The sequence below is a fragment of the Bidens hawaiensis genome, unplaced genomic scaffold, assembly GCF_021521415.1.
Source record: "Bidens hawaiensis isolate Kalapana, Puna unplaced genomic scaffold, B.hawaiensis_p1.1 tig00009662_1, whole genome shotgun sequence".
In the NCBI taxonomy this organism is placed as follows: Eukaryota; Viridiplantae; Streptophyta; class Magnoliopsida; order Asterales; family Asteraceae; genus Bidens; species Bidens hawaiensis.
Genome location: NW_027491725.1, coordinates 144,510 through 157,278, shown reverse-complemented (window position 1 = coordinate 157,278; position 12,769 = coordinate 144,510). Strand labels below are relative to the sequence as shown.

The 12,769-nt window shown below is 37.3% G+C and overlaps 3 protein-coding genes across 4 annotated transcripts; 1 reads left to right on the top strand and 2 right to left on the bottom strand.

The window, feature by feature from the left end:
* Positions 1-5,158: 5,158 nt before the first annotated feature.
* On the bottom strand, positions 5,159-6,894 carry LOC143533377 (uncharacterized). The gene is made up of 3 exons (XM_077028190.1): positions 6,334-6,894; positions 5,800-6,261; positions 5,159-5,692 (listed from the first exon to the last, which is right to left on the bottom strand). Exons 1-3 carry the CDS (start codon positions 6,892-6,894, stop codon positions 5,159-5,161), a joined length of 1,557 nt encoding a protein of 518 aa, XP_076884305.1.
* LOC143533316 (uncharacterized) lies at positions 6,149-8,295 on the bottom strand. 2 transcript variants are annotated; one of them, XM_077028140.1, is made up of 2 exons: positions 7,653-8,295; positions 6,149-7,607 (listed from the first exon to the last, which is right to left on the bottom strand). In XM_077028140.1, exons 1-2 carry the CDS (start codon positions 8,023-8,025, stop codon positions 7,060-7,062), a joined length of 921 nt encoding a protein of 306 aa, XP_076884255.1. In that variant the 5' UTR covers positions 8,026-8,295; the 3' UTR covers positions 6,149-7,059. The 2 variants fall into 2 exon arrangements, with proteins under 2 accessions (XP_076884255.1, XP_076884256.1); XM_077028141.1 differs by having other exon boundaries at positions 6,149-7,559; positions 7,677-8,295.
* A 624-nt stretch (positions 8,296-8,919) lies between these two features.
* Positions 8,920-11,902, top strand: LOC143533350 (uncharacterized). The gene is made up of 2 exons (XM_077028170.1): positions 8,920-10,174; positions 11,205-11,902. The coding sequence occupies exons 1-2, from the start codon at positions 8,989-8,991 to the stop codon at positions 11,780-11,782; spliced, it is 1,764 nt and encodes a 587-aa protein (XP_076884285.1). The 5' UTR covers positions 8,920-8,988; the 3' UTR covers positions 11,783-11,902.
* Positions 11,903-12,769: the final 867 nt, after the last annotated feature.

The window sequence follows — 12,769 nt, the reverse complement described above, 5'->3', positions numbered from 1 at the left end:
AAACATTTCGAGGACTTCCATTGGCTATTTCCGGCACCGGAGCTGGATTTATTGCCGGAAATCTACCGGAAAAGATGAAGAAGAGAGCGCGGGTGCAGAACGAAGAAGAAAGAGCGGTGTAACATGTGTTTTACACTTTTAGGTTATTTAAGTATAAGAATTTTAATATTTAACCCTTTTATCTTTCACTAGTTTTTATTTAGTCACTAAAACTTATTTATTTTTACATAAAATATGTAAAATTAGTTTATGTATCTTAACATTTAACGATCTCTATCTTCATTAGTTTACATTTAGTCCTTAAACTTATGCATTGCAACCCTAAGTTTTAAAGTAACGTATTCAATTCTTAAACAATATATATCTATTTTGGAATTTGTTTAATATTTGTTTATATTTTTTTTTCCGTACCTTTTCCGTATCCGTATCTTGGATTTTTGAGTTTTATCGTTCCCCGTTTCCGTATCGTTCTTGTACCCCGGTCCCACACCCATTCCTATGCTACATAGTCCGTCTCATCACACCGTCACAAAATTGTAGGCGGATGAGACACCACCTCTCAAGATATAACTTAATACCCAGGTTGCTTTGATACAGACCATCTAATAAAGTAATAATGAGACGGTCCATCTCATTTGAATATTAAAAAATTAAGTTAGTTTATGGATGTCACACCCCGATCAAAGGCGGCGGAACATGCCGAGGTGTAACGATTGCCCATAAGCGCATGACACTATTTAAAGCGACAATATTTAACAAACTCATTTCATTTCACAACATATAAAATGTCACATAACCAAATATTCATAAGTCAAATACAACAAAATATCACAAAATATAGCAAATCAAATATTGTTCATTTTTGCTAATATCCTAACGGTATTTGTGACGTTTTCTTCACCGAACTCCATAATCAACCTAGATGCAAACCTGTAACATTTCATAAAATAAAGTTTGTCAACACAAAGGTTGGTGAGCAATTCATAAGTTTGAACATATAGATATATAGTAAGAAAAGCCACAAAACTAGTATACAAAACCATAAATAATATCTATAAACTTGGATAAAATAGTTATCGCTAACAAGTTAGCGACACCCAACTATAAGGGGTTGCCAAATAGTTTAGGATTTTATAGTTATCGTTTATTGCATTACGTTAACGACACCTTGCCATGAGGGGTTGCCAAATGGTCTAGGATCTATAGTTCCACCATCCAAAAGCGATAAACACATAGACCAATAAGCATAGAACACCAAATCGAGCAATTATGCAAGTAAAGTATACAACAACGTTTGTGGTTTAAGACCCAAGTATGAAACATTTAATTTAGATAAGATGAAATGTCACCCTCAAAACAAAAGATAGAAAAACGGGGTATGAAGTTACTCACGTTAAAGTAATAAACTTGAAAGATTGATTATTTGGAGATTTGCCGAAACGACGAGTTTAATGTATGAAGCCTAAATAAAAGAAAGTCTTGGATTTAGAAAGGTTGTCTTGAAGATCTTTAAATAAAATAATTGTTGCAAAAAGTAATCAATTAAAGTTCAAGGTTTAAAATGTAACTATTTAAGAATTTATAATAATAACCCTTTTAAAAATGTAAGTTTGCTCAAAACCGGGTTAAAGTATCTAACCTTAATATTTACTTAACCAATGTTAAGTAATAAGGTGGGGAAAATGCTAAAATGCAAGTTCCATTAGGCTAAATATACTAAAACGGGTCTTTAACGAGTGTTCCGGTTGTTGGTTCGGGTCTTGATGAATGGTCAAACCCAAAGTCAACTTTCCAAAATATTAATTGTTATGAGATAACTCACAAAAAATTTATAAGGCTTAACCAAGTATGTAGATATATTGTTTAGAACTAACAACGTACGTTAAGCGAGTGTTCGGTTTTGTCGGTCCAAACTTTGTTATGAAGTCAAGTTGGATCCAACATTTCCAAGTACTTAAGAAAATAATAAAAATCAGTTTGTAAACTATTTTTAAAGAAATATACAAGTCTTGATAGCTAAAAACACACGTGTGTGTCTTAAGCGAGTAAAAATCGGATCGGTTCGGTTTCCATCTCACAACAAGTTCATAGATGGATTCCACATACCCATATATCATAGATCTTGTATAATAATGTACAAATGAAAATATTTAAGTTCTACAACTAAAAAGTCAACAACAAGCCTTTTTAACAAAAGTTCGGTTTGGTTCGGTTTCCATCTCACAATGAGTTCATCGATGGTCTCCACATACCCAAGACTTGTAAATGTGACTAACAAACTAAAATGAGCAGAAGTTAGGCATAAATAATAAGTATAAATAAGTTATGTGTACGTATATATATATCAAGAACTCGAAGTCTTCCATGAAGCCTTGCCTTATGACGTTCGAAACTTAACCAACCGGAGTCGGTGAAGTAACTAACAAAGGTAACAAGGGGTGTGTATTATATATATGTTGTACCACCATATTCAAGAGTTAGTAATGTTAGATGAACAAGTTAGAATTAAAGATATAACTCAGTTTGACTTTAGAAGTCAAACCTTCAAGAACACAATGAAAATAACCTTAAGATTTTTGAATTTGAGAGAGAAATTTGGAGTTGTAGCAGAGATTAATGGATGGAAAGGGTGGTGTATATATAGGTTAAGTTGAAATGGTCAAGCATAAAGGGTCTTGCATGAAAATGGGGTGTTTTGGTCACATGTATGCATAAAAATAACCAAAAAAACATGCAGCTGCAGACCTGCCTTCGCGCCCCGCGACCACCCCTTCGCGCCCCGCCAAGGGGTTATTTCCTGATTTTTCAAAAATGGCAGTTTTGGTCCCCGTAGTTCGTTTTAAGTGTTTTTAAGCGTTTTAAAGACCAGATTGAATGTTTTCAATACCCAATAAGTGTAAAACAATATCGTAACATAAAATTCATCATTTTGATTATTTCCAAAGTGTCGGTTTACAAAACGGGTCAGTTTACATAATAAAAGTTTACAAACGAATACTATTCGGACCCGAAATTGACGAATGTCACAATGGAATTTAATTTTGGCTTAATTACAATTTAGCCCTTCAACTTTCGAAGTTGGCAAATTTGACATGAAAAATTTCGGGGCATTACAAAAGCAATGCAACTACTTCCATTTTAGACATTTTCTGAGGCTCTACTAGGACATGCAAGGTTTGACCATTAAACCCTAAAAGTTCAACAAAATTTGAGTAGATGTGATCTTTAAACATAGGACACGTAATATTCTCCACAATTAAAACATCATGTTCTCACGTATTGATGTTTATTTGTATCAAAACCTCGAAATAAAGGGTCTTTGATTACTTGGCAACATACGCATTTATTATATGATTCATTTAGTATCAAGCCTCTCAACAGGAGTCAACTTTAGCTTATAAGCAAAGACTAGAAGATCCGACAAGCTACAAGGTTTCGATCTTAGTTGTTTACTCAGACTAAAACTATAACTTGTTCACCCTATAGAATCTCCCTACCGTAACTATAATGCTTGTTGAATTATTCACCATTAAGCGTTGTAAAACTTGTGAGTGAGTCGGGCATCGCCCTAATACAAGTTAGGGTCACGAAGCATTATTATTATTATTATTATAATTATTATTATTAGAGATATCTGCATTTTGTCTCCCTGGTTTATATCCACGTTCGATGGGTTTACCCCTGAAAAAAATTTTGCGAAGTTTGGGCTCCTATGTTTCTCCGGCGGGTTCCTCTGACTCCTACCGTCAGTTGACCCATCGTTGACCCGTTAAGAAAAGGAAATTACTATGTTACCCCTGATTCCTTAATAACTAATCGATCTGACGGTGATTCTCTCAACCCTTTATGTTACCATCTCCGGCGATTCTCTCAACCATTTAATATTTCATTATCCGACGATCGATTGACGGATGTCTCAATCCAAGTCAAGTAAATTCTCCTCGGGTTCACCTTCCAAGCCTTGCCGTGCATATGAGCTTTGTGTGAGATGTTCATGTGGTGCCGCGACATGTTACCGGATATCCAGGACCGATGCAAACCCGGGGCATCGATTCTTGTGTTGTGTAAGTTTTAATTACTCACGAATTAGGGTTCTACTCTGTTAATAGATGATGATTTGGTATGTCGTGTTGCTTAGGTCATTTTAGGGGTAATTGTTCTAATCTGTGAATCGAATTAGGGCTGTTTGTTGATATATTTAGTCCATTACAGAATGGGAGTTGTGGATGGCTAAAATGGGCTGATGATCCCACATGCCCTAGTTGTGAAAAGGTAATTCAAGCAATGGTGAAGATGATGAACAAGAAATATGACTTTGCAAGAATGAAAACCAAAGAAGTAACAAGCTTGAAGATGTTGCTAGGAATTAGTTGGTTTTTGTTCTTCGTTTATGTGTGTTTTTATTGATTAGCTTTTAACATTGTCTTTGTAGTATGGGATAATGTAATCTTTGTTGTTGTTATTTTACTTTATGTTAAATTTTAGAGCTTCTTGTTTCGTCTATTTACTTTAAATTTGTGTTCCACATTATCAGTCATGTTGCAGCCATGATGAAACTGAGAATGTTGAGTTAGGGAAGGATGATGAGAATGTTGAGTTAGGGAAGGATGATGAGAATGTTCAGTTTGACCAAGACAAAAGTCAAATAGAAGACAAGGAATATCAATTGGGTGAAGATGAGTTGATGGCTTATTTAGTGCAAGAAGATGACTTATTTAGAACAAGTGAAGAACATGAAATGGATCCTGTTGATGATTATGACCCTGAGGTTGTGAAAGCAGCTTTCAAGTACACCAGTGAGCCGGAAGAAGATTACTATCATGATCCATATGAAGACGATCCAGTGTGGGACTCTGACTGGTGAAATGATGATTGTCATTGGAAGTAACATTGTCGTTGGTTTCTAGTATTGTTTGCATTTGAATTGTACTTTAATTTGACATGATTAAATATGTTGTAATGTTTGCATGATTTGCCTACATGCTACTAGTTTTAAAAGCATTAAACAAATACTGTCAAAATAGCATACAAACCATCATGTCCCAAATCAAATACACATGCTACAAGTCTTAAATTGTTTCAAACACAAACCATGATAACACACACATGGTACCAGCAAGTTCAAACAAAAGTCTTAAATAGGATCAAACACACACCATCAATCTAACTCAAACACAACTTTATGGTTGACATCATTATGGTTGAATTGGTGCCCTGCAAGTTCTGATGTTGTGTCCGTAACCTCCACATCTTCCACAACTTTTTTCATGCCCCAACCTGGTAAGTCTTCCTCCTCAGAAAACACTTCATGAACCTCTTCAATCTTCCTCTTCCTCTTCTTGCTAGCTGCCAATTTCTTCTTCTCACCTAGTGCCTTCTTCCTGCTCTTCTTCGGTCTGCCAATCTGAGTATGATGTTTAGGTGGAGTTATTATTGTTGGGAATTTTGAGGGTACGCACATATCGGGGCCTGGTATGGGCCTGATTTGGTGATTATACACTTTCTTCCAAGTGTCTAACCAGTAAGCTTCATCAACCCACTTCTCCAATGGACCAACATACATGTTGTTTTCTATCATGTTATATAGGGCTGCCACAGCATGTTTGCATGGCATATCTGTCAAGTCCCATCTCCTGCATGTGCAAGTTCTATCCCCCACATTCACCACACATTGGCTTATCAGACTTTTAACCTATGAACATATTTGCATATTAACAAAAGATTGATTGTAATATCATAGTCATGCAAATATTCGTACCTGGTAAGTCACTTCATCAACCATCATAACCGTCAATTTGCTTGCTTCTGTTTGGATTTCATCCCATGCTTTTGTTGCTTGCGGTATGGGCCCCTTGCAGTGGCTTGCATCTTCTTCACAGTCACAATCCTCATGGTCAAACACTCTCTAATATACTCCAAGCATGTAATGATCGGCCTGTCTCTTGCTCCAACAAGTTGCTTGTTGAAAGATTCACAAAGATTGTTCAGCAACATATCACTTTTTGCCCTTCCTGAAAAATGTGATCTTGACCATCTTGCTGTCGGGATCTTACTAAGCCAGAGAAACATATCAAGATTTGTTTTCTTAATCTCCTCCATTGCCATGTTGAAGTAGGGGACAGAAGTGGCCGATGCTGCCCTATAAAACAAGCCTTTATACAAATCTCCCCTCCAGGTTTGCCTCAAGTTTTTATGGATGTGTCTACAACAAAACCGATGCTCTGCCCTATGGAAAACACTCTCAACTTCTTGAATAAGTCCCTACAACAGTCAAATCACCATAATTAGTGTACATGAGTTAGCCTATTACAAATATATCATACGTGTACATACCTTTTGTCGGTCACTTATGAAAGTAAAATTGGCATCATGAGGCAAGTCAAGATCATCTCCAATGAGATCTAAGAACCATTTCCATGAGTCTGTGCATTCGGCTTCCACTATTGCAAAGGCAACAGGATACAAGCAATTGTTACCGTCCGTCCCGACAGCAGTCAAAATCTGTCCATGGTATTTCCCTTTCATAAAACAACCATCCAACCCAAGAAGTTCTCTACCAAGCAATTTAAATCCTTTAACCAAAGCAGCATAACACACATATATCATTCTAAATTGCCTTGTTTTAAGGTTAGGGTTAGCACATGGTTCAACATCTAATTTATTGGTACCACCTGGGTTTGCTTTAAGAAGCTCATCAATATAGGATCTGAGGTGGGTGTATTGTTTGGTGTGGTCACCATCCTTCCTTTTCAAGGCTATTGTCTTTGCTCTTCTCATCTTGGATTCAGAAAGTTGTACTTGATGCATCTGCTGGAATTTGGCCTTCAATTCCTTGGCAGATAAGTTGGGGGTGGTTTGTAGCTCAACCTCAATCTCTTTGGCAATAGCAGACATTGTGTACAAACCAATTGTTCTACTTCTGAGACAGTCGTGTTTTCTTGGAATGGCCTTCACACACCAATTATCCTCAACAGATTGTCTTGAGATGTGCATCGTCCAAGGGCAAGTGGGTTTCATTTCCCTTTTTTTTACCTTCAACTTTTCCTGACTTGACACATTTTACCCCTCACCAGCAACCAAATTAGGATTGGTCCCCAAACAAATCACCCTAAACCTTAAAGGATCATTCTTCTTGATATACAAATCTCTTCTAGCATGAATAGCATAACTCTTAACCATTTCATTCAATGTTTCCTTTAATGGTATTAACTGACCAACATAAAATGGACACTCATCATCATTATTCCTTTCCTTCCCCTTGAACTTTCTTAACATACTATTCAAGACACTCAAGCGCTCATCATCAGAGCTCTCATAGGTATCCATGCAAGGATTTAAACCATCATCATCACTAATATGATCACATGCTGCTTCTACCACATCAAAATCTACAATAGATTTATACAACCTCATATCAACTTCTACATCCTCCAAAGGTGTTTGAAAGGCAGCCGTATACTCAGGATCACTTTCATCTGATCGATCACTATCATAACTGTCATCATCTTCCTCACTATAACTATTTTCAGCACTCTCTTCATCAACACTTTCACCACCCACTTCATGGACACTTTCACCACTCACTTCATGAACACTTTCACCACTCACTTCATGGACACTTTGGCCACTCACTTCATGGACACTTTGACCACTCACTTCATGAACACTTTCAAAACCAAAACCAGGTACAAATCCAGAATCATAAACCACAATTTCAGTACCACTAGTCCTGCCATGTTCTACAAAAATCTCAACAATGTGACTACCTATACCATCACTACCTCTAATCATATCACAAACATCTTGAAAATGATAATCTTCAACCAATGGCTTTAAACCCAAATCCAAATTAATACGCGGATGTTTGTAATGAAAACAACAAGCTGTACCACAACCATATTGTAACTTACAAAGTATTCCAAGCAACAAACTTTTACAAAATTCAGAAACTTGAACTTCATCAGCGTAAGTGATCTTCCCCCCCTTCGTATCTTCGCTGCCCCTCGGTAGCGAAATACCCTCCATGGAAAAGTTTTATGGTGAACGCATGTGAATAATTTTCACCTATAACAACAGTTCATTCAACCCGTTAACAACACACAAGTAAATAAAACAAAAATTTTGAACACACAGTAACACCTTACCATATAGGTCGTACGGGTCACAATACTCACTGTCCGGCCTAATAGAATACGAGGTCGACATTGCGATGTGTGCAGGTGACGTTTTATTTTAACGGTGATCGGAAAAATTAGGGGTTCAATGTTCGAACGGTTGGCCTATATTTGGGTGTTTGGGAAAATTAGCCCTAATTCGGGGGGTTTTATTGAATCAGGGGTGTATAAATAGGTAAAAGACTATATTACCCTTCGAAATTAACGGTCAACGACGGGTCAATTGACGGTAGGAGTCAGAGGAACCCGCCGGAGAAACATAGGGGCCCAAACTTCGCAAAATCTTTTTCAGGGGTAAACCCATCGAAAGTGGATATAAACCAGGGAGATAAAATGCAGATTTCTCTTATTATTATTATTATTATTATTATTATTATTTCATGGAGGTGAATGGCTACTAGACTCACGAAACATTCGATTTCGTCTACTCCGGTTCAGCAATTACCTTCGACTCTTCATTACAGCCGCTTCAGGTCTTCATCTGAACAGGTGAACGATCGTATTGCTGTTTTAATTGAACTGAATTGAATTGAATTGAATTGAATTGATAGTTAGGGTTTATTTGCTCAATTGTAATTGCCAATTCAAGGTTTCCTGGTGATTTGGAAAGGAGTAGTAGGTCTGACATCAAACGTTTTCACGGGTGGTTGCATCCGCCAAAACCGTGTACCCGACCCGGTTTAAATACTTGTTCGGGTTTAAAAATATGTGGAATTAGGGTTTAGGGTTTAGAATCGATGAAACAAACCAACTATTGAAAGAAGCTTCCAGATCGAAGCATTATTATTATTATTATTATTTTTCATGGAGGTGAATGGCTACTAGACTCACGAAGCATTCGATTTCGTCTCAGTTTCACCTCGCCATCAATGGACGTCGACTCTTCCACCAAATCTGCAGAGAACCCCTTCGAAGGCAAATGCCCTGGCTTGACAGTAGCTCTGTGCCCTTGTCTCGTATGTTTCATGCTTCTAATGATTGTAGTATCGATCGTACTCACCATCAAGTTCCATTTGCTTTGCCATACTCCAATTGGATCCCTTCTCTACAAAAACAAGTGCTAGTCACTCCACAAATTAGGGCTTTTTGCACACTTGAAGAATCAAAACTTGATGATGAGTTTGTGTCTGTGAAGTCTTCCACAGATGCCAAGGAAGTTGAACGGGTTTGCAACGTGATCCATCAACTGTTTGCGTTGGACCGAAACATGGAAGCCGTCTTGGATGAGTCTAAAGTTCACTTGACCCATGATTTGGTTGTTGAGGTATTACAAAGGTACAAACACGCTAGATGGCCCACCTTCAGGTTCTTTTCCTGGGCGGGGCGACAACCCGGGTTTTGCCATGACTCGAGGACGTATAACGCCATGATGGTAATTCTCGGAAAGACTCAACAGTTTGAGACTATGGTGGCTTTACTTGATGAGATGGGTGGAAAACGCTTGCTTACGATTGAGACGTTTCAGATTTGTATTAAGTCGTTTGCAGCGGGACAACAGAGGCGAAAAGCGGTTGGGATCTTTGAACTGATGAAGAAATATGAGTTTAAAGTCGGTGTTGAAACTGTTAACTGTTTGCTTGATAATCTTGGTAGGGTGAAGCTTGGGAAAGAAGCTCAGATATTGTTTGAAAGGTTGAAAGGTCGGTTTACACCTAATACACAAACGTACACGGTTTTGTTAAACGGTTGGTGTAAAGTTGGGAACTTGTTGGAAGCTGGGAAGGTGTGGAATGAGATGATAGATAAGGGTTTGAGCCCTGATGTTGTGGCTTATAATATTATGCTTGAAGGGTTGTTGAAGGTTCATAAGCGGTCTGATGCAGTTAAGTTGTTTGAAGTTATGAAGGCGAAGGGGCCGTTGCCTAATGAAAGAAGTTTCACGATTATGATTAGGGATTTATGCAAGCAAAATCGGATGAAAGATGCTGTTGAGTATTATCAACAGATGCTTGATTGTGGGTGCAAGCCAGATGCTGCGGTTTACACATGTTTGATTACAGGTAGGCCTGACAAACTAGGCAGGTTTGGGTAACGGGTCAAAATGGGTTTTGAGCAAAATGAGTTTGGGTCAAAATGTGTTGTTTTGGAAAGCATCCGTTTTGTTCTAGTCAAAATGGGTTGTGTTAAAAAATAATAAATTTGGTTTTGGGTAAGAACAGGTTTGGGTCAGATTGAGTTCGGGTCAATATGGGCTCTGAGCAAAGTTAGTTAGGGTCAAAACTGGCTGTTTTGAAAAATCGGCAATCTGGATTGGGTCAAAAAGGATTGTAAAAAAAAGCATTAATTTGCTTTCAATAAAAAACGGGTTTGGGTCAATATAGGTTCTGAGCCAAATGAGTTCGGGACAGAAATGTCATTTAAAAAAAAACATCCATTTGGTTTGGGTCAAAACGGCTGTTTTAGTCTGAACCAAAAACCAAACTGTTGGTTTATGAGTTATTGAAAACCATTCGGCTTCGGTTTGGGTCCGGCTTGGTTTCCGTTTGTTTGGTTATTCTCATTTGGGCTTGAAATTTTTGGACTCTAATTTTTCTTTACCAAAATAATGAGTATGGGCCTAAATCTTTTTGTTAATTAGTAATTAATTGATTATTATACATTGGGGCTAAATTATATGGGTTACGCTATTTATTAAGTTTTTATAAATTACTTAAAATTCAAAATTAAATTTGAAAATACATAATATATGTTCGCTTTGGTTTTCTGTTTTAACTACATGCAAAGCCAAAACCGAACCAAAAGTCTGGTTCTTACGAAAACATAAAACCAAAGTGTCCGTTGTTGTTTGGGTTCTGTTATTTCAGTTTGGTTTTTCCGGTTTCATACACATTCCTAGACTGCTAACCCGTTTGGACTTTGGACCCTTTTAAGTTAACTAGTTCTATAATAATTACCCATTTTAACTCGTTGACTAATTTAAGCAGACCCAAATTGATCTTCTGGCTATATTGAAATAACCCAAATGAACCCATATACAATTTATTTTTACCCTAGTCAACAGTTGGTCATGACTGCCACTTGTAATTACAGGGTTTGGAAACCAAAAGCAAATGGACAAAGTTTATGCATTCTTAAAGGAAATGAAAGAACATGGGTGCCCGCCCGATGGGAGGATGTATAATGCTCTAATTAAGTTAATGACCAATCGACAAATGCCCGATGATGCAGTGAGAATATACAAAAAGATGATAAAAAATGGCATCGAGCCAACTATTCATACTTATAACATGATGTTAAAATCTTTTTTGAAAAATGATAATTATGACATGGGTGTCGCGGTTTGGGAGGAGATGAGTCAAAAAGGGGTTTGTCCGGATGATAATTCGTATGCGGTGTTTATTGGAGGGCTTGTTAGACATGGTAGATCTATTGAGGCGTGCAAGTATCTTGAAGAGATGATTGAGAAAGGTATGAAGCCACCTCATCTTGATTATGGCAAGTTTTGTGCTGATTTTTGTAAGGTTGGTAAGCCTAATGTTCTTGAGGAATTGGCTCAAAAGATGAGTTTGGAAGGTAAGTTTGAGGCTGCTGATGTGTTTGTTGGGTTAGCTGAGAGTTTAAAGAGAAATGATAGACAGTTTACATTTGTTAGGAATAGAGTTGGTTAAGTGTTTTAGTATCTGTTTGTTTTAATAGTTTTATGTATCTAGTATGTATGTTGATTAGCTTATGGGTGCTTGAGCTGATTTTGCATAATATTCTCAAAATGATATTTGGTTTTTTGGAATTCGAAAACAAGTTTTATTTATAACTAGTATTTTACCCGTCGCCGCGTTGCAGCGACAATGCATTGCAGTTCTTTAAAAGACCATGCGCGTTGGGGCACCGTTGCCAGTTTAGTTATTTATAGCATGTCAAAACGTATTCCATAATTACAAAACATAACCATTTACAAAAGAGGATTGTTTCTTATGGCAACAATACTAATTACAAAAAATGTATAAGTGTTTGTTACAGAAAAAATGTGGTTCTTGTTCTTCTTGTTCCAGTTAGTTGTCCAGTTGTCCTAATACCGATGGGCCATGACTTCTAAATTTCAAGGCATTCGTTTACAGTTTTTTGTTTTTTGCCCCGGCTTCAGAATCTGCAGAGAAATTGTGGTTGATATATAGTTTTCAGTTATCTCACAAAAATGAATATGAAGTTGCAGACAAATAAGAGTCTAAAGTTATGTAACTTATTAAATTAGAAGATATGTCTTTGAAATATAATTTTCTTTATTTTTAAAATTTTGGATTGAAAAAATGGTAAGCGTGGCTCGTGTGCGTTGTGTTACAGTAGATTTTAATATAATGGACTTGTGGTGGTGGTAATCGGTAAGGAGGTTTATACCGGTAAGGTGTTGTTAGATGTGAAATGGAGGTGATTAAAAAAGAGGGTCGTGAGTCGTGACGGTGTCAGATTAGGGAAAATGACGTGTGTGTGTGTGTGGGGGGGGGGGGGGGGGCTATTTACGGCAGTGAGGAAAGGTTGTGAGAGGTTGTTAGGTGTTAGTGTAGTGATAGAGCATGGTAACGGTAAAGCAACACACATTGAACATAGTGTCGATGGCCTATGTTGATGAAGGCGTTGGTGGGATTACTGGCAAGACGACG